This window comes from Gopherus evgoodei, chromosome 10, assembly GCF_007399415.2.
Source record: "Gopherus evgoodei ecotype Sinaloan lineage chromosome 10, rGopEvg1_v1.p, whole genome shotgun sequence".
Taxonomy (NCBI): domain Eukaryota; kingdom Metazoa; phylum Chordata; order Testudines; family Testudinidae; genus Gopherus; species Gopherus evgoodei.
This window is the reverse complement of record NC_044331.1, coordinates 36,377,203-36,397,059: the sequence shown is the minus strand read 5'-3', so window position 1 is coordinate 36,397,059 and position 19,857 is coordinate 36,377,203. Positions and strand designations below refer to the sequence as shown.

Sequence of the window (19,857 nt, the reverse complement as noted above, 5' to 3'; positions counted from 1 at the left end):
CCCCTGCAACCTCCCCCTGGAAACTCCCACTGAAACTCCCCTGTTTACAGCTCTGTTTGCTGGTTCCTGTGCTGCTGCAGCTGTCTGTGTATGGAAATTGTATGGCGGGCCATGAATGCTCACAAAATTGGGGTTTGGGGTGCGGGCTCTGCAGTGAGTCCAGAAATGAGGAGTTCAGCGTGCAGGAGGGACCTGGGGCATGGGGTTGGGGTGTGTGGGGGAGAACTCCGGCTGGGGATGTGGGCTCTGGGGTGGGGCTGGGATGAGGGTTTGGGGTGCGGAAGGGGACTCTGGGCTGGGACCAAGGGGTTTGGAGACCAGGAGGGGAATCAGGGCTGGGGCAAGGGGTTGGGGCATGGGAGGGGGTAAGGAGTGCAGGCTCTGGGTGGCGCTTTCCTCAAACAGCTTCCAGAAACAGTGACATGTCCCCCCTCCTACTCCTACATGGCGGCGTGGCCAGGCAACTCTACACACCACCCCATCCACAGGTGCCATTTCTGCAGCTCTCATTGACCGTGGTTCCTGGCCAATGGGAGCTGCAGGGACAGCCCTTGGGGTGGGGGCAGCGTGTGGAGCTCCTTGGCTGCCCCTACATGTAGGAGCCAAAGGGGGGACGTGCCGCTTCTTCCAGGAGCTGCTCGGAGCCACAGTATGCCTAACCTTACTTTCTGACTGGAACGCCAGAGTGGAACTAGCCCCGGACCCTCGAGGGCCAGATTAAAATGTTTGAAGGGCCGGATGCAGACCCCGGGCCATAGTTTGCCCACCCCTGACCTAGAGCATACTTGGTCTTTCACTTTATCCCTTTTTTCTATCAAAGTTAGTTAGTTTAGGGTTGTTGTTAAGGTTAGTATAGTTGACAGTTTAGATGGGAGGACTGATTTCCCTCTCTTTTGCCTTGGGAGACTAATCCTCTCCTAGTGGACTATGCCTGGCTTGCCAGGCTTCAAACATTGCCTGTCTTGCCCAGAGGCTATAGCAGTGAGCCAGATACTCCAAGTGTATCCATTGCCTGGGGGAGAGAGGCCCACATCTCCCAGGGTGCACCTTTTGTTTAACCCTCAAGTGCAGGGCTAAGAAGAACAGGGAAATAAAGCTCAAACTGTTGGCTGTGGAACCTGCAAACACCCTCTGAGCCAGGTCAGGAGATGACCCCCACACACACATCTGTCCCTGACAGATCTAGCACCCCATCAATCTCAGGGCAAGCTTCTCCTAAGAAAGGAAAGCCTTTGGAGCACTCTGGGAAGACTACCGAAAAGAGGAGCACAGACTATCTAAGGAGCCACCTCCAGAAAAGACCAGGTCCCTGTCAAGATCCTCGGTCTCCCATAGGGATGTAAAAAGTTAACTGGTAAGCATTAGTCTTACCAGTTAACCTGACTTAACTGTTAACCGTGGGTCAGCTGGCCCCAGTAGCCCTGCGCCAACCCCGGCATGAGGGACCCCAGCCATGCTGGCTGATCAGCCCCAGCTGTACCAGCTGGCAGGATCAGCCCCAGCTGCTTAATTGGGTAACCATTTAAAGGACATATTTTAATCCTTTAAACAGTTAACTTTTTAAACGGTATTTATATCCCTAGTCTCCCAGGGTACTGTTGAGGCCACAGACTCTTCCTCCAGTACCAGCAGGCCCAGAAAGACCTGGAGCTCCAACGAGAGGAAGCACAACTCCAGTAGGATGCCCATGCCCTCCACTAGTAAGGAGAGCAAGCACAAGCTACCATCTTGCTCAGCCATCTTGCTCATCAGCACTGAAGCATCTCGTTCAGCCATTGGTACCATTGTGCGCCTGAACCCAATCATCAGTACCGATGCAAGCAGCTCAGCCGGGGATGCCTGTACAAGTGGTACCCTTGGTACAGAGAAAGCATCGGCACTTGACAAAGCCTGTGGTATGCTCCTTGTTACTGGTATCATTGATTACAGTCTTGGCAACCTCAGCTACAGTGTGTGTACCGGGGTTCTTTTTGGTACTGTTTGCAGTGTCTACAGAGCAATGTTTAAAATTATTTTAAAATGTTTATAAATACAAGTTCAAAAGGTACTAACTTGAAGCATAGACGGGGAAAATGTGAAACGGGGGCAGGAGGTGTGGAGAGGGGGGTAGTGGACAGGGAGGGACATGGATTGGCTGGAAACTGACTGGTTGTCATTTAACCATGCTGTTTGGTCTTGAATGAGTTCTCTTGGGGAGGAGTGAAGAGAAGATGTATGGGACTGGGAGAGGAGGTACTGACCAGGCCATGCAAGAGGGAATAAAGGAGAGATCCAGGAGACTAGAAAGCATGGAAGGGGTGAAGGGAAATAGAGGAAATATGTAGGGTGAGTGCAGGGACACGAGAAGGGCACACATAGAATGGGCAGGGGGGAGGACACACAGAAAGAATAACAGTAAAGGATGGGGCCAGATCCTGTGTTGACCTACACTTTGTCTTGTTATTTATACCAGGGCAACATAGATGCTAAATGCTACTATATCAGAAGGGTGACAATTTACACCCGCTTTGCATTCATTTTGTGCTGTTTTAAATGGAGAATCTAGGTGAGTATCTTTTATTCATGTTAAATTTTAAAACACTCAGTGAAGTTTTGAACATGGAAAAAAAAAACCTCCCCCACTGTGACGTTGCACTCTATATGATTTCATGAAAATATGCTAATGAGTGTAAATATAATGTAACTGGAATATGCTTCATGCAAAAGGTCTCTTGTAAGGTGTCATTACAAAGCTTATAGTCTACTGAGTGTGGTCATCCTATTGTATAAATGTACCACTCTTGTATCTGAAACTAGAAATATGAAATATAACTCTGAGGTCCTATTATAGTTATTCAAAGTGTGGAGCATTAATGGTAGTTTGGAATCTTAATGGCTCCCCTTAACCAGGACAATTGACTGTAGATGGCTCTGTTTTACTTGTAAGTCTTCCTGTATACATGTGTGCTGGCAAGTGGGTAATGAAGTCTTACAGTGACATGTGATCATGTCACCTGAACTGGAATCCATCTTTAACCTGATGTTTTTCCATTGAGAAGGAGGGGGTGGGAACCCAGGGAGGGACAAAGGATTCCTGCCTTATGTAAAAGATATATAATTGGGTGGAACAGAACAAAGGGGATAGCAATCATGAGAAATGCCCTAGCTACCCCCTGAGCTGGAACAAGGCCTGTACTAGGGAAAAGATTGTGCCCAGACTAGGAAGCCATCCAGTTTGTGATAGAAGCTTATTGAAACATTTGAGGGTGAGGTTTTATCTGTATTCAGTTTTCTTACTGTATTAGACATAGGCTTGTGTGTTTTATTTTATTTTGCTTAGTAATTCACTTTGTTCTGTCTCCTATTACTTGGAACCACTTAAATTCTACTTTCTGTATTTAATAAAATCACTTTTTACTTATTAATTAACCTATAGTATGTATTAATACCTGCGGAAGCAAACAGCTGTGCATCTCTCTCTATCTGTATTATAGAGGGCGAACAATTCATGAGTTTACCCTGTGTAAGCTTTATACAGGGTAAAACAGATTTAAATGGGCATCTGAGTGTTGAAGACAGGAATTCCATTGGGAGTTGGGCATCTGAGTGTTGAAGACAGGAACACTTCTTAAGTTGCTTTCAGTTAAGTCTGCAGCTTTGGGGCACATGGTTCAGACCCTGGGTCTGTGTTGGAGCAAACTGGCATGTCTGCTCAACAAGACAAGGTACTGGAGTCCCAAGCTAGCAGGGAAAACGGGCAGAAGTAGTCTTGGCACATCAGTTGGCAGCCCCAAGGGGGTTTCTGTGATCCATGCTGTCACACCCACCATTCCCTTCCACTGTCCACTCCCCCATATCTCACCCAGGTATAACTACCCGGTCACTCATACTCTTGGGACTTGCTCAAGTATGCAAAGTGGAGAGGAGCTCCACTTTGGTGCGCATCATAAGATCTGGTAGAAGAGATCTCTCCAGTGGACCTGCCACACCAACCTGATTTAAACCTTTGGTGCTTGTTCACAGCCCAAAATTATCACTAAAACAATGTGTTTCAGTCAAATCCAGCTAACATCAGACATTATACTTTCTACACAAAAATTTGACATCTTTAAAAATAACTCAAACGTTAGAATATCTGGAAATAAACATGCAGGGGATCCAACTAGTTACGGCCACCTCCAAGCCCTATAATCTGTCATCACTCACTATCACTTCACCTGACTTCTACTGTCCACCCAAACCTAGCATTGCCCTGTAAAATGTGTGAAAATATATGCCAAGGTCAAAGTAACAAACTACTAGAAACTAAAACCTATTTCTTATTCAAAAGCTCCATTTCCAGTATACTATATTATAGCTATGTAATATATACTATATCCAGTATGTGTGTGTGTGTGTGTGTGTGTGTGTGTGTATATATATATATATATATCACTGATTTATACTCCAGCCATGCAGAATATGCATTTTATTATGGATATGCTTAAAGGGACATTAAAGCAAATCAAAGTTAGTACATCCTAATTTTAACTTACCTGTAAAGCTGATTGTTGTAGCTGGGTATATGCCACTTAGTGCAGCTCGGTTGCTTTCTCGCTCTATTTATTCATCATATTATTTCCTATGCACCTTACATATTCTAAGAAAATCTCGCCAGGACTGGCTAAATAAAAGTAAAAATAGCATTCGCTAATCGACTGGCTCCCCAGAAGGCAATTTATAATGAACTCCTCTATAGGGAAATAACTTCATGGGGCACTGTTTCTTGATGTCTGGGACCCTGGCTAAGTGTTAATTGTTTGTTCGTTTTCAATAGTTTAATGTATATCAATCAGTCATAGAAGGGTAGATATAAAAATATATATAACTACTAAGATGGATTAATCAGGTATGTTAAATACATATTCTTAAAATCTTAATCAGCATCCTTTTTAGTTGACATAACAAATTATCATAAGAAACAATCCTACTTCTAAAACCATAAACATACCCTATATGTTTTCCAGTAATGACAAATTGTCTTTGCCAGAGAATCACCGTGATTTATTTCTGCTTAATAAAACAAAATTTGACCCACATTTTCTTCAGTTACGAGCTCTGCTTTATTATGTTGTCTTGAGTTTGTGCTGTTAATTACATCCACATCTTAAGATAAGTTTCTTAGAAAAATGAGTAGCAGGTGAAATCCATCTAATAAGATTAAATACAGTTCTATTAATAAGCTCCTTATTTCACTCTCTAATGTGCTTCAAGATCCCACAAAAGAAAGAGCAGTAAAGGTACAACATATAGGAGTTGATTTCACAGTAAAGTTATACAAGTATGTTGAAAAATCCCAAACATGAAGGCTGGGGCATTTGTTATCAATTTGGAGTCACATTTTCTACCCATGGAACAATAATTTTCTATTATAAACACAAATTCACATTGATACAGGGGTATCCATTTGTAACCTGGTGCTTTCTTATTCACTTTGGTTCTTCACTAGTAAACAATTAAGCATCAGCACAAGATGGTGGTGACCGAAAACCTGGCAGTTGTTTAGAGAGAGACATGAAATCAGGTGCTAGTTTCAATCCACTTCTTAGTAGACAAATGTCCACATCACAAAAACTGATCTTAGGTATTATTAGCTGACACTCATGTTGGCATCCTCCTAAAGTCAAAGAAATCACAATACCAAATCAGACCAGGGAAGTTCGTAACAGCGGGTACATTGTTATCCATATAAATAACTATTCCTTTTTTAATCCTTCTCAGGTCTTGTATATCTTGTGGCAGTGAGTTCCATGGTTGACTATTTGTTGTGTCAAAATGTATTTCCTTTTATAAATTTTAATTTAAATTTCTTGACTTTCATTTTCAGGTAAATAAATGTACCCTTACCCAATTTACCTTTTCTATGTCATTCATTGTTTTATATATATCTTGTATGTCCACTCTTATTTGTACACATACTAATCTTTTCAATCTCTTTTAATATTGAAATCTCTCATGTGTCGATCATTTTAGATCCCCATCTATGTAGCCTTCTATTTGATCCTTTTTTTTTTTTTTTTTGATGGGGTGACCAGAACTGAGCCCAATATCTGAGGTGAAGAACTGCTATTAATTTTTGTAATTACATAATATTTTAATACTATTTTTATTACATCCTAGCACTGGATTGTTGTTTTGACTGCCACTGCACATTAAGCAGAGGTTTTCACTGAGCTCTTTCAGTGCAAGGCTCAGTACTTTTCCTTAGGGGTTAAATTTAGAACTCTGCAGCATGTATGAGTAGTTCAAGTAATCTCTTCCAATATGCATTACCTTATATTTGTCAGTGTTTAATTGCATCCAGTGTCCTGCTATCCATTAGGTCTCTTCTGAAGTTTTCATAGTCTTCTCTAATAATAACTGTCCTAAATACATTTGTTTCACCTGCAGATTTTATCACTTCACTGTTACTTAATAACGTGGAAAAGAGAGTGTATGTGAAACAACACCAGTTCTGATATAGATAGTGAGAAAACTCACTGTTAACCATTTGCCCTATTGAAAATTGACCATTTACTCCTACTCTCTGTTTTCTGTCTCTTTGTCATTGCAGAATTTTCACCCCAAGACTATTTAGTTTCCTTAGTAGACTCTCATGAGGGGCTATGTCAAAGGCTTTTTAAAAGTTCAGATTAATTAAATCTGTCAGTTTTCTTTTAACTATAGATTTTTTGCATCCACAAGAGATTCTGGTAGATTGAAGAAGCATGGTTTTCCTTTACACAAGTTGTACTAGTTTGTCCTTTTTCCTTAGGTTTTGCTACGCTGCAGTCTTCTAATATAGTAGCTGATTTTAATAAGAGGCTGCATATTTTTGTTTGCAGCTCACCCATTTCATTCTTAAATTCCTTCAAAACTCTCGGATGAATATCATCTGGTCCTAGTATCTTGTTGCTATTTAATATATCAATTTGTTCCAGCCACCATCCCTTTGTCAGTTAAGGTGATGATGGTCCCAAGGGAGTTCCTCCACCTCTGCCAGTAATTGTCATAAAGAAACTGACCTGGAGCCCAGGGATGTAGGCTAAATATATGTATGAGAGGTGTGCAAGGAACTACTATGATCCAAGTGGTCATAACTTTCAAACTATGGAGTCCCTTTCTGGTATCACACTGGTAAGAATTTAGGAGTGGAATTAGAGATCAATATCTTTCAAGAAAGTTACTTAAAGATGAGTGGATAATTATCTAGAGAGACTTTATATATAAATTAGGGTATATTATCAAACATTTTGTGGAAATACTATGGTTTCCTGACATCATATAGATATCAGATTTTTTCATGTTTAACTGTTTCCTTGTTTTCTTCCATTTGAGACATTAAAAATATTAGCTCTTGTGGTAGTTTTCGTTTTAGACAGTTTAATGTTTCTTTGGCAGGTCTTGGCCCATATTTGACAATACACGTCAGGATCCCACAGGGCTAACTGCAGTTCTTCGGACTACAGATCTAGTTGGAGTCTTGCATATGCTGTACTGTATTCTTTTCCATGGCACCATCTCAGATTCAAACATGGCAAGTTCTAAAGAGAGTTATACAGAGAACACGATCCAGGTTGCTATTCAGAGTTTACGCTTATTCAATAGCTTCGCAGTTCTTGATCTGCCAGCTTTTCAGGTAACAATTTTTGCTTTTTTAACTTATGCTTAAAATTAGAACATATATTGTTATGTACATTTTCTTTTAATTTAGCCAAATGCATATAATTGTATTTAAAATTAACTTGAGGAAGAGTCACAAATGAAATAAATACTCTTTGGTCTTATTTCTGCATGCATAGAATTGCTATTTGCTAATGGTATTTCCATTGTCTAACTATGGGAAATAATAAATGCTATCTATTTTTTTTATTATAAGGCAGACATACAGAACACACAAACTAAACTGAATATACAACATTACCATTTTTGTTCCACTGGTTTTAAGGGTGACCAGTGTGTTATATATCAAATCTAATCTCCTGTGTTACGAGGTTGCAAACCTTCTGTGCCAAGTCCACAAAGAGCTATTTTTCTTCTTTTTGGAATGGGAAATGGCTTGCTTCTATGATATTTTGAGCTTCTTAGGTGCCTAGAGTTGATGGCTGCATCCGTAGATCACACTGTGTTTAAGTGTGACTTGCCACTTACTTGAATTTAAGATGGTACAACTCAGCTAGAAAAATACTATCTTTTAAAATTCCTCAGGAAAAATACATTCAAATTTTGCAGATGACAACAAAATTTCTCTTGAAATTTTAATTTTCTAAAATAAAATATGTGTTGCCTACATTTGACTTATTTAAGCCACAAAAATAGACCATTTTTTTGGGAAAAGATCTCAGATTGGTTTAATTAAAAAAAGGAAGAAGAAATTTGCCTGGCAATTAGTCCATAATGCAAATTAATAACTTTGCCACTTTAAGAAAAAAACTAATATTAAAATATTCCAGAAATAAATGAGTAAAAGTTTTTATTAATGTGAGATGAAATTGCAAATAACATTGCTTTGTAGAACTTCTTTGCTAACATCAACCTCACGCAGTATATCAAATGAAGTTTTTATGTATAATGGATACATTCAATGTATAATGGATACATTTGTCCAATCATATTGTACATAATGGACTCCTTTCTGCGCTGCGCTGAAATCAGCAGAAGTTTTGCCTGAGTGGAGAATGCAGGATAATCCACCATCAACTCCCACTTCTTGATTTTTAATTTTAGTATAATTAATAGTCCTGATCTTGCAACTAGTTCTGTGCAGAAAGACCCCCTTCATCCACACGGGTCCAGTTGCAGGATCAAGGCAACTCTGTTGAGGTTGGCAAATTTCTCAAAAGTAGAAATTATTTCATATGTAAACATTGTAATATCTTAGGGCTGACAATGCAGTAAAAAATGTAATTTCAGTTCAATAAAGCATTTGTTTACCTGCTTAGCTGAAATAGGGTCATAGTATTGTTTTGATGGACAGAATCACTGTTCCAATCTCAGTAACTACTTGTCTCCATCTATTAATGTTAACTATTTAGTTAATGTTAAAAAGGCAGCACACACCTGAAACATATTATTGTCCCTCCTGACACTTAGGAACTGTAGCAGAGTAAGGCAGGAAAGAAAGAAAACATAGTTTATGTGCTGCTTAATGATTATTAGCTCTCGGGAATAGTTTTATCGTGTAATAGTAAGACTCTAGAACAGTTTTCTGATTAAAAGAAGAGGTTCACTTGTGGCACAGTATGAATTAATTTCAGCACAGATAATAATCCCCTGGTTCATGGGTGTGTGCGTCATTTAACCTGACAGTCTAACAACTGAAAGATGGTAGTGAGAAACAATACACAGGATACTGAATTACTATTAATTCAGGCTAAAGAGGAAGCATAGTTTCCTTGAAAAATTAGTTTAACTTTTATACACAAACTCATGTGCCCCTTGGCCTGTTGTTATCAGGGAAGGTTAAACACAGAGCGTTAGGTCACAGCATGCATGGACATGACTAATTAAATAAGAGCTGGACCCAAAACATATTGCTACATGATGTAAAGTAGCAAATAGATACTATATAATGTTTTGAAGCTTGAAAATACAACAACTTATTGGGGGTATTAACTATGGAGATGGAAAATATCCATTGCTGGTTTTTTAAAACAAAAATTCATTTTTCTGGGCAGAATTTTGATTATGTTAAAATCTAACTCTAGCACACTTAGATTTATGTACATATGTAGTCCACACAGACTAGAAGATATGAAATAAAGAAAACTTTCAGATGAAAGATATTTTCCCACAGGCCTGCACTGTTGTTTCATTAGAGTTAGTAGACTGTCATGCTCATTCCTTATGCTTCAGTTTTCCCCTTTGACCTTGTGTCGCTCTGTCTGTTTGACATGTTTATTAAATAGAGGCTGTAGGCTGCACAGATAAAATCTAATTCCCCTGAATCTCCACACTACAGCAATTTGCCTACTTTCAGAAACTATCCCCCCAAAAAATTGCAGCTGATGGTTGTCTTATTTTGGATGTTTCCAAATTTTGAAAATGTTTGTTTGAAAAGTTATTAGTTATTATTTATCTTTCTTTTCCGTTCAGAACACACAGATATTAATGAGAAATGTATTTTGCTCTTTTGCAAAAATTGGGAATGATTTGTTTTCCTTTGCTTATTACTGAGAATTATTATTAGGATTAAGTTTTCCCGGAACATGTTCTGCATATTTAATGAAATTGGCTACTTAATGCTAACAGAATGCCAAGTGAGAAGAATCTAAATTTTTCTTTGCCCATTTAAAAATAAAATTCAGTTTTATTTACAGTGGCATTTATCATATTAATTAACATCCTACTGATAAGTTGATGAAAAAATTGAGGGGAGGGGACGGGTTCATTTGGCATTTTTTTACCACGACCATTATACAATCAAAAGTATAACCAAAATCTTACTTGAATACTTTCTGATAACGTTGAAAAGTATGTGATTTGTAATTTAGACTCTCATTTGTTTCAGTTAGTCCCTATAATATATTGCTAGGTTATGATTTCCTATTTTCTATCAGTCTATTGTAGGTGCTGAGGGACTTTCTCTTGCATTCCGTCATATTATCAGCTCTTTGCTGTGGTACTGTTCTCAGCATACCTGTGAAGGACTGCTACATGAAGTCATTCTTTGTGTTGGATATTTTACTGTCAACCATCCAGATAATCAGGTAAGAAAATCAGAAAATGTGTTTGGGAGTATAGTGCATATGTTAGGCCCTGGTCTTGAAATGCTTAATTACGTGAGTAGTGCTGTTGAGGCCAGTGTGACTCCTCACATGTGTAAATGTATGTACATACATAAGCATCTGTAAGATAGGAGCCTACGTTTTGTATTAGGATGGAAGACTACATGAGGAATGTAAAGGGGGACATCATTCTTTTTGGTATTTATTTATTTTTTATGGTTGGTACTCCTGTGTTTGAGATACTCATAGCACTGACCAGCCATAGTTAGGCCTGGTCACTGCCAAAACAGGACTGTTGACAAGTATGTTTTTCATGTCCAGAAGGGTGTTATGTCTTAGGTTCATATATTTTCCTTTTATCCTTTCTTATTGGATAGATGTTTGTACCAGAGAGAAGGCCAAACTCTACCTTGAGATATATGCAAATACAAATCTCCTGGAAGCCAATAAGAGCTGTGCATGCATATCTGAGAGTAGAATTTATCCCTTGTTCTTCATTCTGCTGTTATTTTTAACCTTTCTATTTGTACTAAATTATATTAATAGTGCACTGGTCTCTCTGATTCCTACGGGAATGACTCTTACGTTCTGCTTTAGTTGCAAAACATAACTTGATATTACAACCCTGGAAATCCCCTTCAACTTCCTGGACACTGCAGTCCACAGCTATAATGGTTTCCATGAACTCACACATTAGAAAGAACTGCTTACAAAATAATCAGGATGCAAAACTTTGAGGATATTTGGAGTCGGAGTATACCCGTGTGTTAATCAGGCAGAACTTCACCCTTGCTCTTTATTTTTGAATACTTGGACCTGACTGTGTATGTATACATAGAAATTGTATTATGTCATATTATCCTTTGATATTATTCAATTATATGGTGTATTTTACATTGTCATTTGCCTTATTACGCCTTTATGTCTGTTTCTGCTATGCCCCTTTTCCGTTAAACTATTTTATTCAGAATTAGAAGTTTAATCCCCTCCATAAATTGAAGAGCAGATGTAAGTGAATGTTTCAACTTGTCAGTATAAGTTTAAAAAAAAAAAAAAAAAAACCTTTTGAACTATGATGGTAGGGCTGTCAACTGCAATTTGAACATTGTAATATCTTAGGGCTGACAATGCAGTAAAAAATGTAATTTCAGCGGTTTTGGCCACAGCTTCAGAGAAACTGCTTGCAGCCCTGCCACTGTGTGAAGCCAAATCATAATTCAGGACCCAAAAGTTGCCTGGCACTACTCCCTCAGAAAACTGACTCCAGGGATGGTCCTGTGTTTTGCAGGGCTAATGTTAAGTAACTTTTGGAACTTGAATCAGGATTAGACTCCATTGAAGCAGAAATTGAGAAGTCCTGTGGAGGCACTTCTCTTTCACACCAGATTGCCTGCAGGTGGTATTTTTGTAATGCTTTCATTTTGAAAGCGGAGTGGTATTGCTGAGCTTTTCAGATTCCCACTGCAGTATAACTGGTCTTGGTATACAGAAGTGCCAGTGAACTCCATCTTCCTTTCTTCTCCACTTCAAGAATTCTTTTTTTGGCTCACAAGTGTAAACAGATGTGATCCATTGGAAAAGGGACATGCACCATTAATGTGCCAGTAATAGCACAGAAGAAGAACTTCTTTCCAGAGATGTTGGTTGTAGTGTTCTGTAGTGCCCATCACTGTTTAGATTTGTGCACCTAGGGCAAAGGTGCACCAGCTTCTGAACATGCACCATGCCATCCTAGCAAATGGCTATGGTGAGTAGGTAGCCAAGACATAAAGTATGTACACAAATGTGTTTGTCTGAGGGCATGATTCCCAGCTGCTAATGTTGCAGTCTGTCTAAAACTTCAGCATCTGCACATGTGGTTAAAGTCATGTGCCATCACTAATCTACCTCTGAACTGGATTAAATTTGAGGATTAATAAATAACTTCTTCACCTACATAAAACAATTTTAGGTCCTTGCTAAAATAAGCACAGTGCTGGTCAGGCAATAGAGGCAGAGTAGCATAGTGGACTGCTTTGGTGTCACTTCTTCAAGCTATTTATTTCTGTTAGAGATATGCAAAATTAAGGGTCATTTTGTGAACATTTCACTCATAAAATTGGCAATTTTCATTCAATGCTTTGCAAATTTTGTTGCAAAAATCATTTTTCTCAAGCAAAAACATGTTTCCACCCTGTTCACAATTTGTTGAAGACTACCAAGATCCCACCCATCTTTTAAAACCACCATGTTTCACCCTTCCGCCTGTGGCATAATATTTATGAGATTTCCAACTAGATGGGATAGAAGGTTTACTTATATGTCATAGAATCTGGTAATTTGTTGTTTAATATTTTTTGAATCCACATGTATTTTAAATGGTCAAATTTTGCTCCTTAGAGAAACTAGATATTCATGCCTCCTGGTCTGTTTTAATCTAAAGAAAAGCAAAAAACTAATCTCTGGGACAACTTGATTCTCTTTCCTTCTGTAAGACCATTCATGTAGGCTCAGATAAGGAGTATTTCTTTACCTCAAGTTGGACCCTTTGGGTAATAAATACTGGTAATAAAATCAGGTACCGAACAGGCACTGGGATTTGCGTGCAGCTGTTATTTTCGTATGCTAGTAGTGCTGTGATTCCCAGTATTGAAATGATGCCTTCCATGATACAGGAAGTGCTACTGGTTCATTTATTACCTCTATAATGTTAGTTCCTGGACTTTCTGTTTTTACATTGAACATTTGTGCAATGCTAGTTTTAAAAAAATCAGTATATTCCTGAAGCAGAAGCCAAATAACAAATGCTCTAGAACAGTAAACATTAGCCTCCTTAGAGATGCTGGAGTATTGTAAGCAAGACACAAGTAGTAATTCTTCTGCTCTACTCTGCACTGATTAGACCTCAACTGGAGTATTGTGCCCAGTTCTGGGCACCACATTTCAGGAAAGATGCGGACAGATTGGAGAAAGTCCAAAGAAGAGCAACAAAAGTGATGAAAGGTCTAGAAAGAATTACCTTATGAGAGAAGACTGGAAAAATTGAGTTTGTTTAGTCTAGAGAAGAGAAGACTAAGGGGCTTACATTGTAGCAAGGGTGGTTTAGGTTGGACATTAGGAAAGACTTTCTAACTGTCAGGGTAGTAAAGCACTGGAATAAATTGCCTAGGAAGGTTGTGGAAACTCTATCATTGGAGATTTAAGGGCAGGTTAGACAAACACCTGTCAGGGATGGTCTAGATAATACTTAGTCCTGCTTTGAATGCAGGGGACTGGACTAGAGGACCTCTCAAGGTCTGTTCCAGTTCTATGATTCTGTGCTCCGAGAAGTCAAATCTTGTATCCCAGATTTCACCGAAGAAGACAAATATCCCTTAGATCCTGACAACTGTGTTTGTATATTCATCAAGCGCATTTTAAGGGACCATTGACTGGGATCTTTCATATCAGCCTTCTGATTGCTCCTGCAGTCATATAAATATTTGTTGTGGTTTGTTTGTAGTTTAAACAAGTCTTTTCCTCTGTAGATTGTTAGTCCCCTATTATCTCTTGTAAATTTCAATTCCCTGCTTACTCACAAGAACAAGGCAGACAAGTAGCGTGGTATATTACGGTATGTCTGTGTACATTCACACCTATGCCTACAAGCACAGACACAAAAACCTATATGATGAGTAGGACAAAGAAGCAGCAATCTTATTATTCAGAATTTGGCAGCCCCTATTTTAGAGGCTGGACAGATTTTTTCAGCAGAGGAAATTTTAAAATAATGTTATTAATAAGGTATGTTATATTTTATGTCTGCCAACCTTGACGTTGTCTTTTGAAAAGTAATACAGTGGAGTCCTGATTTAAATAACAAAATAACTTTTGGTCTGTGCAACCAAATGACCACTGCAAGTAGCGATCAGGATAAAGGGATTCTCTTTTGTTTGGACCGTACTTGCTAAGTTTATTTTAAAATTACTATAACTTTCTGACATTGCCCACAGTTGTTGTGTTAGTGATAGTTTTTTCATATCCTGTTTTAATCTTCATAGAGCTTTTTTCAGGGTCACTGCTATCACTGAATGAAATAAATAGGTTATGAAACTAAAAATTTTTAAAGCAAACAGTCCTTTAATATGTTAAATGCTTCAGCATCATTAGTCGAGAGTAAACTGCACTGTCTGTTTTGTATCAGCACGTGAACTTTTATTTACTGTAGGGTTAGACAGCTTGCATTTTTACAAGACAAGAATTCTGTAATCATGCGCTAGTGTAAGATTGCTTATTAGACATCTGCTTTGCATAAAGTATGGTCAGTGAAACTGATTCTCTTTATTTGTCACCATTTAGTCTATTAACTTAAGAAAACAGGTCCCATGATACTAAAGATGCACTCAAAATAATAATAAAAATAAAAATAATTTCCCTATCTTTGATTAAGCCAATCATCTACTTACTGTAGGATTAGAGTTTCTAATTAAAATGTTGTTGTTAATTAAAAATCCCCTCGTATTTTATTACATTTTCATTCCCTTTTCTACTTTGTCTGATTTCATTATTTTAATGAACGTAATTGGTATGTGCTGTCAACCATCTACTTCATTTGCATTTTATATTGGATAATTGAATGTAGCCTGATAATTAAATTAACACAAATGACAGATGATTTGGCATCCTTCACATTACTGTTTGGGGAATAAAAATCTTTGCATATTCATTGAAGTTAGGGAATATTCTTAATTTGGAAAATCTTTTCAAATTAAAGCCTTAGACCCATGATCTTGCATCCAAAGGCTCCAAAAGAAGTTGCACTGTTCATCTATCTAGTTGTGCCTGTATCATAAATCTAGTTTTATTACTTTCAGGAATTAACAGAAACAATGAATTTAAACTGCTTTTGTGTGAGTCTGATTCACTTTGGGTATTGGCAATACGATACAGAGCCTTATACCTCTAAATTATCAATCTGAAGCATGATGTTATTAGGTCACTGGGTATAAACTCCCCATTTATTGGCTCAAGAAAAGTCATTTAGATTTAAAATGATTTTTTTGTAAATTCATGTATAATTTATAACATGGATGGATTACAGTAAACCATCTGTTGAAAACAGGAATACATATATTAAAGGGTTAGTTTTCATTGAATGTTGTCATCTACCTACTAGGACACAGCAATAGCGTTTTTAATGTGGAAGATTTAATGCAAAACTGATAGAACCTTTTTTACAAGTATAACACCAACTGTAATTTGAAAATGAAAAAAGATTTGTGAACTTTTCAATAGAAGAGTTTCTCCTTTCTCAAAACGATTGCACATCACACAGCAGTAATATCACGGGTATAAATATAATGCTAAAAAAAACTAAGAGTATACGCTTCGTTTCAACTATTTAACATGAAGTTAAAACAAACAAAAAGGTCATAAAATTGTAAAATGGTCTTAAATTACATTTACAGTCACTTTAAAGCCACTTCACATTGTTAGAGTTGTGTAAAGTGACCATTAGTGTAAATGACAATCAAGCCCAAATTTTTAAAGAAACCTCAACCTATCTTTAAAATTTGCATTTGGTTTTTTTAATCCAGTCCTTTGTGAGATTATTTTGACATCTAGCTATGTGATATGGGCACAAATACTGGTTGCATGTGTGGGAAATATGTTGAGTCATGTTTATCAAAGTTGCTGATAAATTCTTTTATTTACATGAACTTCCTAAATTAATATTTTCAAATTTGTAATATTTAAATAGTTGTATAACTAAAAAAGCATAATAACGGCATTATTAAATATATTGTTTCTGTGGCATGAAATGATACTTACTAGTAGATACTTATTTACTATTTTACACTTGTTGCCCTTAGCTGGGGCTTGAGAAGAAGCAGCAAAGCATAACTATAAAAGTTAATTATGCCAAGTGTTACTTTATACTGTTTTCCAAGACCATAGGTTGAGATTTTCATAGCAGTACAAGGGATTTATCTTTAGTGGAAAATGTGTGGCTAAATCCCCTGCACTGCCTTGAAAATTTCAGCTATAGTGTCTGAAATACTTTATTGTTCTGAAATGTTAAATTATGACAGGAGAGATATAGCTAGTATTTACTATCAGTTTTCCATACATACCACTTGTCTACATCTAAAATTTTGCAGCGCTGGTTGTTACAGCTGTATTAGTACAGCTGTATAGAGCCAGCGCTGCAGAGTGGCCACACTTACAGCAACCAGCGCTGCAAGTGGTGTTAGATGTGGCCACACTGCAGCGCTGTTGGGCGGCTTCAAGGGGGGTTCGGGGAACGCGAGAGCAAACCGGGAAAGGAGACCAGCTTCGCTGTGGTTTGCTCTCGCGTTCCCCGAACCACCCTGCAAACCGCAGGGAAGGAGACCTGCTTGCTCGGGGGTTCGGGGAACGAGAGAGCAAACCGGGAAAGGAGACCAGCTTCGCCGCGGTTTGCTCTCGCGTTCCCCGAACCACCCTGCAAACCGCAGGGAAGGAGACCTGCTTGCTCGGGGGTTCGGGGAACGAGAGAGCAAACCGGGAAAGGAGACCAGCTTCGCCGCGGTTTGCTCTCGCGTTCCCCGAACCACCCTGCAAACCGCACGGAAGGAGACCTGCTTGCTCGGGGGTTCGGGGAATGAGAGAGCAAACCGGGAAAGGAGACCAGCTTCGCCGCGGTTTGCTCTCGCGTTCCCCGAACCACCCTGCAAACCGCAGGGAAGGAGACCTGCTTGCTCGGGGGTTCGGGGAACGAGAGAGCAAACCGGGAAAGGAGACCAGCTTCGCCGCGGTTTGCTCTCGCGTTCCCCGAACCACCCTGCAAACCGCAGGGAAGGAGACCTGCTTGCTCGGGGGTTCGGGGAACGAGAGAGCAAACCGGGAAAAGAGACCAGCTTCGCCGCGGTTTGCTCTCGCGTTCCCCGAACCACCCTGCAAACCGCAGGGAAGGAGACCTGCTTGCTCGGGGTTCGGGGAACGCGAGAGCAAGCCGGGGAAGGAGACCAGCTTGATTACCAGAGGCTTCCTCAGGTATGCTGGGATACCTGCTTATTCCACGGAGGTCAAGAAAAGCGCTGGTAAGTGTCTATACTTGATTACCAGCGCTGATCCTCTACACCCGAGACAAAACGGGAGTACGGCCAGCGCTGCAAACAGGGAGTTGCAGCGCTGGTGGTGCCCTGCAGATGTGTACACCTCCTAAGTTGCAGCGCTGTAACTCCCTCACCAGCGCTGCAACTTTCTGATGTAGACAAGCCCTTAGAACTGTAAGAGGATGTTTGTTTACTGGGGACCTTGTGCACCTGGCTGTTCACCAGCATGCAAAAGGGGAAAAGATGTGGAATAAAGGGACAAAAGGGCCTCTAACCCATGGAAGGGAGTGCAAAGCCAGTGCAACTCAGGGTATGTCTACACTACGGGATTATTCCGATTTTACATAAACCGGTTTTGTAAAACAGATTGTATAAAGCACATTAATTTGGTGGAGTGCATCCATGGTCTGAGGCTAGCATCGATTTCTGGAGCGTTGCACTGTGGGTAGCTATTCCATAGCTATCCCATAGTTCCCGCAGTCTCCCCCGCCCCTTGGAATTCTGAGTTGAGATCCCAGTGCCTGATAGGGCAAAAATCATTGTGGCGGGTGGTTCTGTGTAAGTGTCATCACTCATTCCTTCCTCCGGGAAAGCAACGGCAGACAATCATTTCGCGCCCTTTTTCCCTGGATTGGTCTGGCAGACGCCATAGCACGGCAACCATGGAGCCCATTCAGCTTTTTTTTACTGTCACCGTATGTGTACTGGATGCCACTGACAGAGGCGATACTACAGCGCTACACAGCAGCATTCATTTGCTTTTGCATGATAGCAGAGATGGTTATCAGTTGTTCTGTACCGTCTGCTGCCATTGTAAATTGGCAATGAGATGACGGTTATCTGTCATTCTGTACCGCCTGCTGCTATCATGGGTGCCCCTGGCTGAGGTCGGCCGGGGCGCAAAGGCAAAAATGGGAATGACTCCCCGAGTCTATCCCTCCTTTATGGTATCTAAAAATAGAGTCAGTCCTGCCTAGAATATGAGGCAAGTGTACTAGAGAACCAGTGTACCAGAGAGCACAGCCACTCTGTGTCAGATCTCACAGAAATGATGAGCTGCATGCCATTCACGGGGGGGTGCCCCTGCAACAACCCCACCCATTGCTTCCCTCCTCCCCCAACCTTCCTGGGCTACCGTGACAGTGTCCCCACCATTTGTGTCATGAAGTTATAAAGAATGCAGGAATAAGAAACAGTGACTTGTTAGTGAGATAAAATGAGGGGGAGGCAGCCTCCAGTTGCTATGATAATCCAGGCAGGCCATTAAACGGTGGCAGGGGAGAGGAGCCCAGCATGCCGCTGCTATGATAGTCCAGGCACTACAGAATCTTTTCTTTACACATGAAAGGGAGGGGGCTAATTGAAGCTCAATCCCCAGTTGCTATGATGAGGACGGTTACCAGCCGTTCTGTCCCATTCACTGGGAATGACCGGAAGTCATTCCTATTTTTACCCAGGCGCCCCCCCGGCCGGCCTCACCTGAGGCCAGCCAGGCGCACTCACGGGCAGATGATGGTACTGCAGCAATCAAGCATATTGTACCATCTGCCACTGGGGAGGGAAGAGGAGCAGATACTGCTCTTTAGTGCCGCAGCATCACGTCTACCAGCAGCATTCAGTACACATAGGGTGACATTAAAAAAAAGTCAAGAAACAATTTTTTTCCCTTTTCTTTCACGTGAGGGGGGAGGGAGTAAATTGGCGAGCTATACCCTGAACCACGCCGGACAATGTGTTTGAACCTACAGGCATTGGGAGCTCAGCCAAGAATGCAAATACTTTTCGGAGACTGCTGTGGACTGTGGGATAGCTGGAGTCCTCAGTACCCCCTCCCTCCCTCCATGAGCATCCATTTGATTCTTTGGCTTTCCGTTACGCTTGTCACGCAGCACTGTGTAGCCTGGAGATTTTTTTCAAACGCTTTGGCATTTCATCTTCTGTAACGGAGCTTTGATAGAACAGATTCGTCTCCCCATACAGTGATCAGATCCAGTATCTCCCATACGGTCTATGCTGGAGCTCTTTTTGGATTTGGGACTGCATCACCACCCGTGCTGATCAGAGCTCCACGCTGGGCA

The 19,857-nt window shown here is 40.2% G+C and overlaps 1 protein-coding gene across 5 annotated transcripts in view; it reads left to right on the top strand.

Moving 5' to 3' along the window:
* SCAPER (S-phase cyclin A associated protein in the ER) overlaps window positions 1-19,857 on the top strand; it is a 362,895-nt gene that overhangs the window by 308,069 nt on the left and 34,969 nt on the right. For 4 of the 5 annotated variants that reach the window (XM_030579108.1, XM_030579106.1, XM_030579104.1 and 1 more), the window contains 2 exons: window positions 7,399-7,636; window positions 10,557-10,706. In XM_030579108.1, coding sequence (XP_030434968.1) covers window positions 7,399-7,636; window positions 10,557-10,706 — 388 coding nt within the window. Of the gene's footprint in view, window positions 1-7,398; window positions 7,637-10,556; window positions 10,707-11,101; window positions 11,255-19,857 lie in introns of those variants that run through there. The other variant, XM_030579109.1, reaches the window with a different exon arrangement.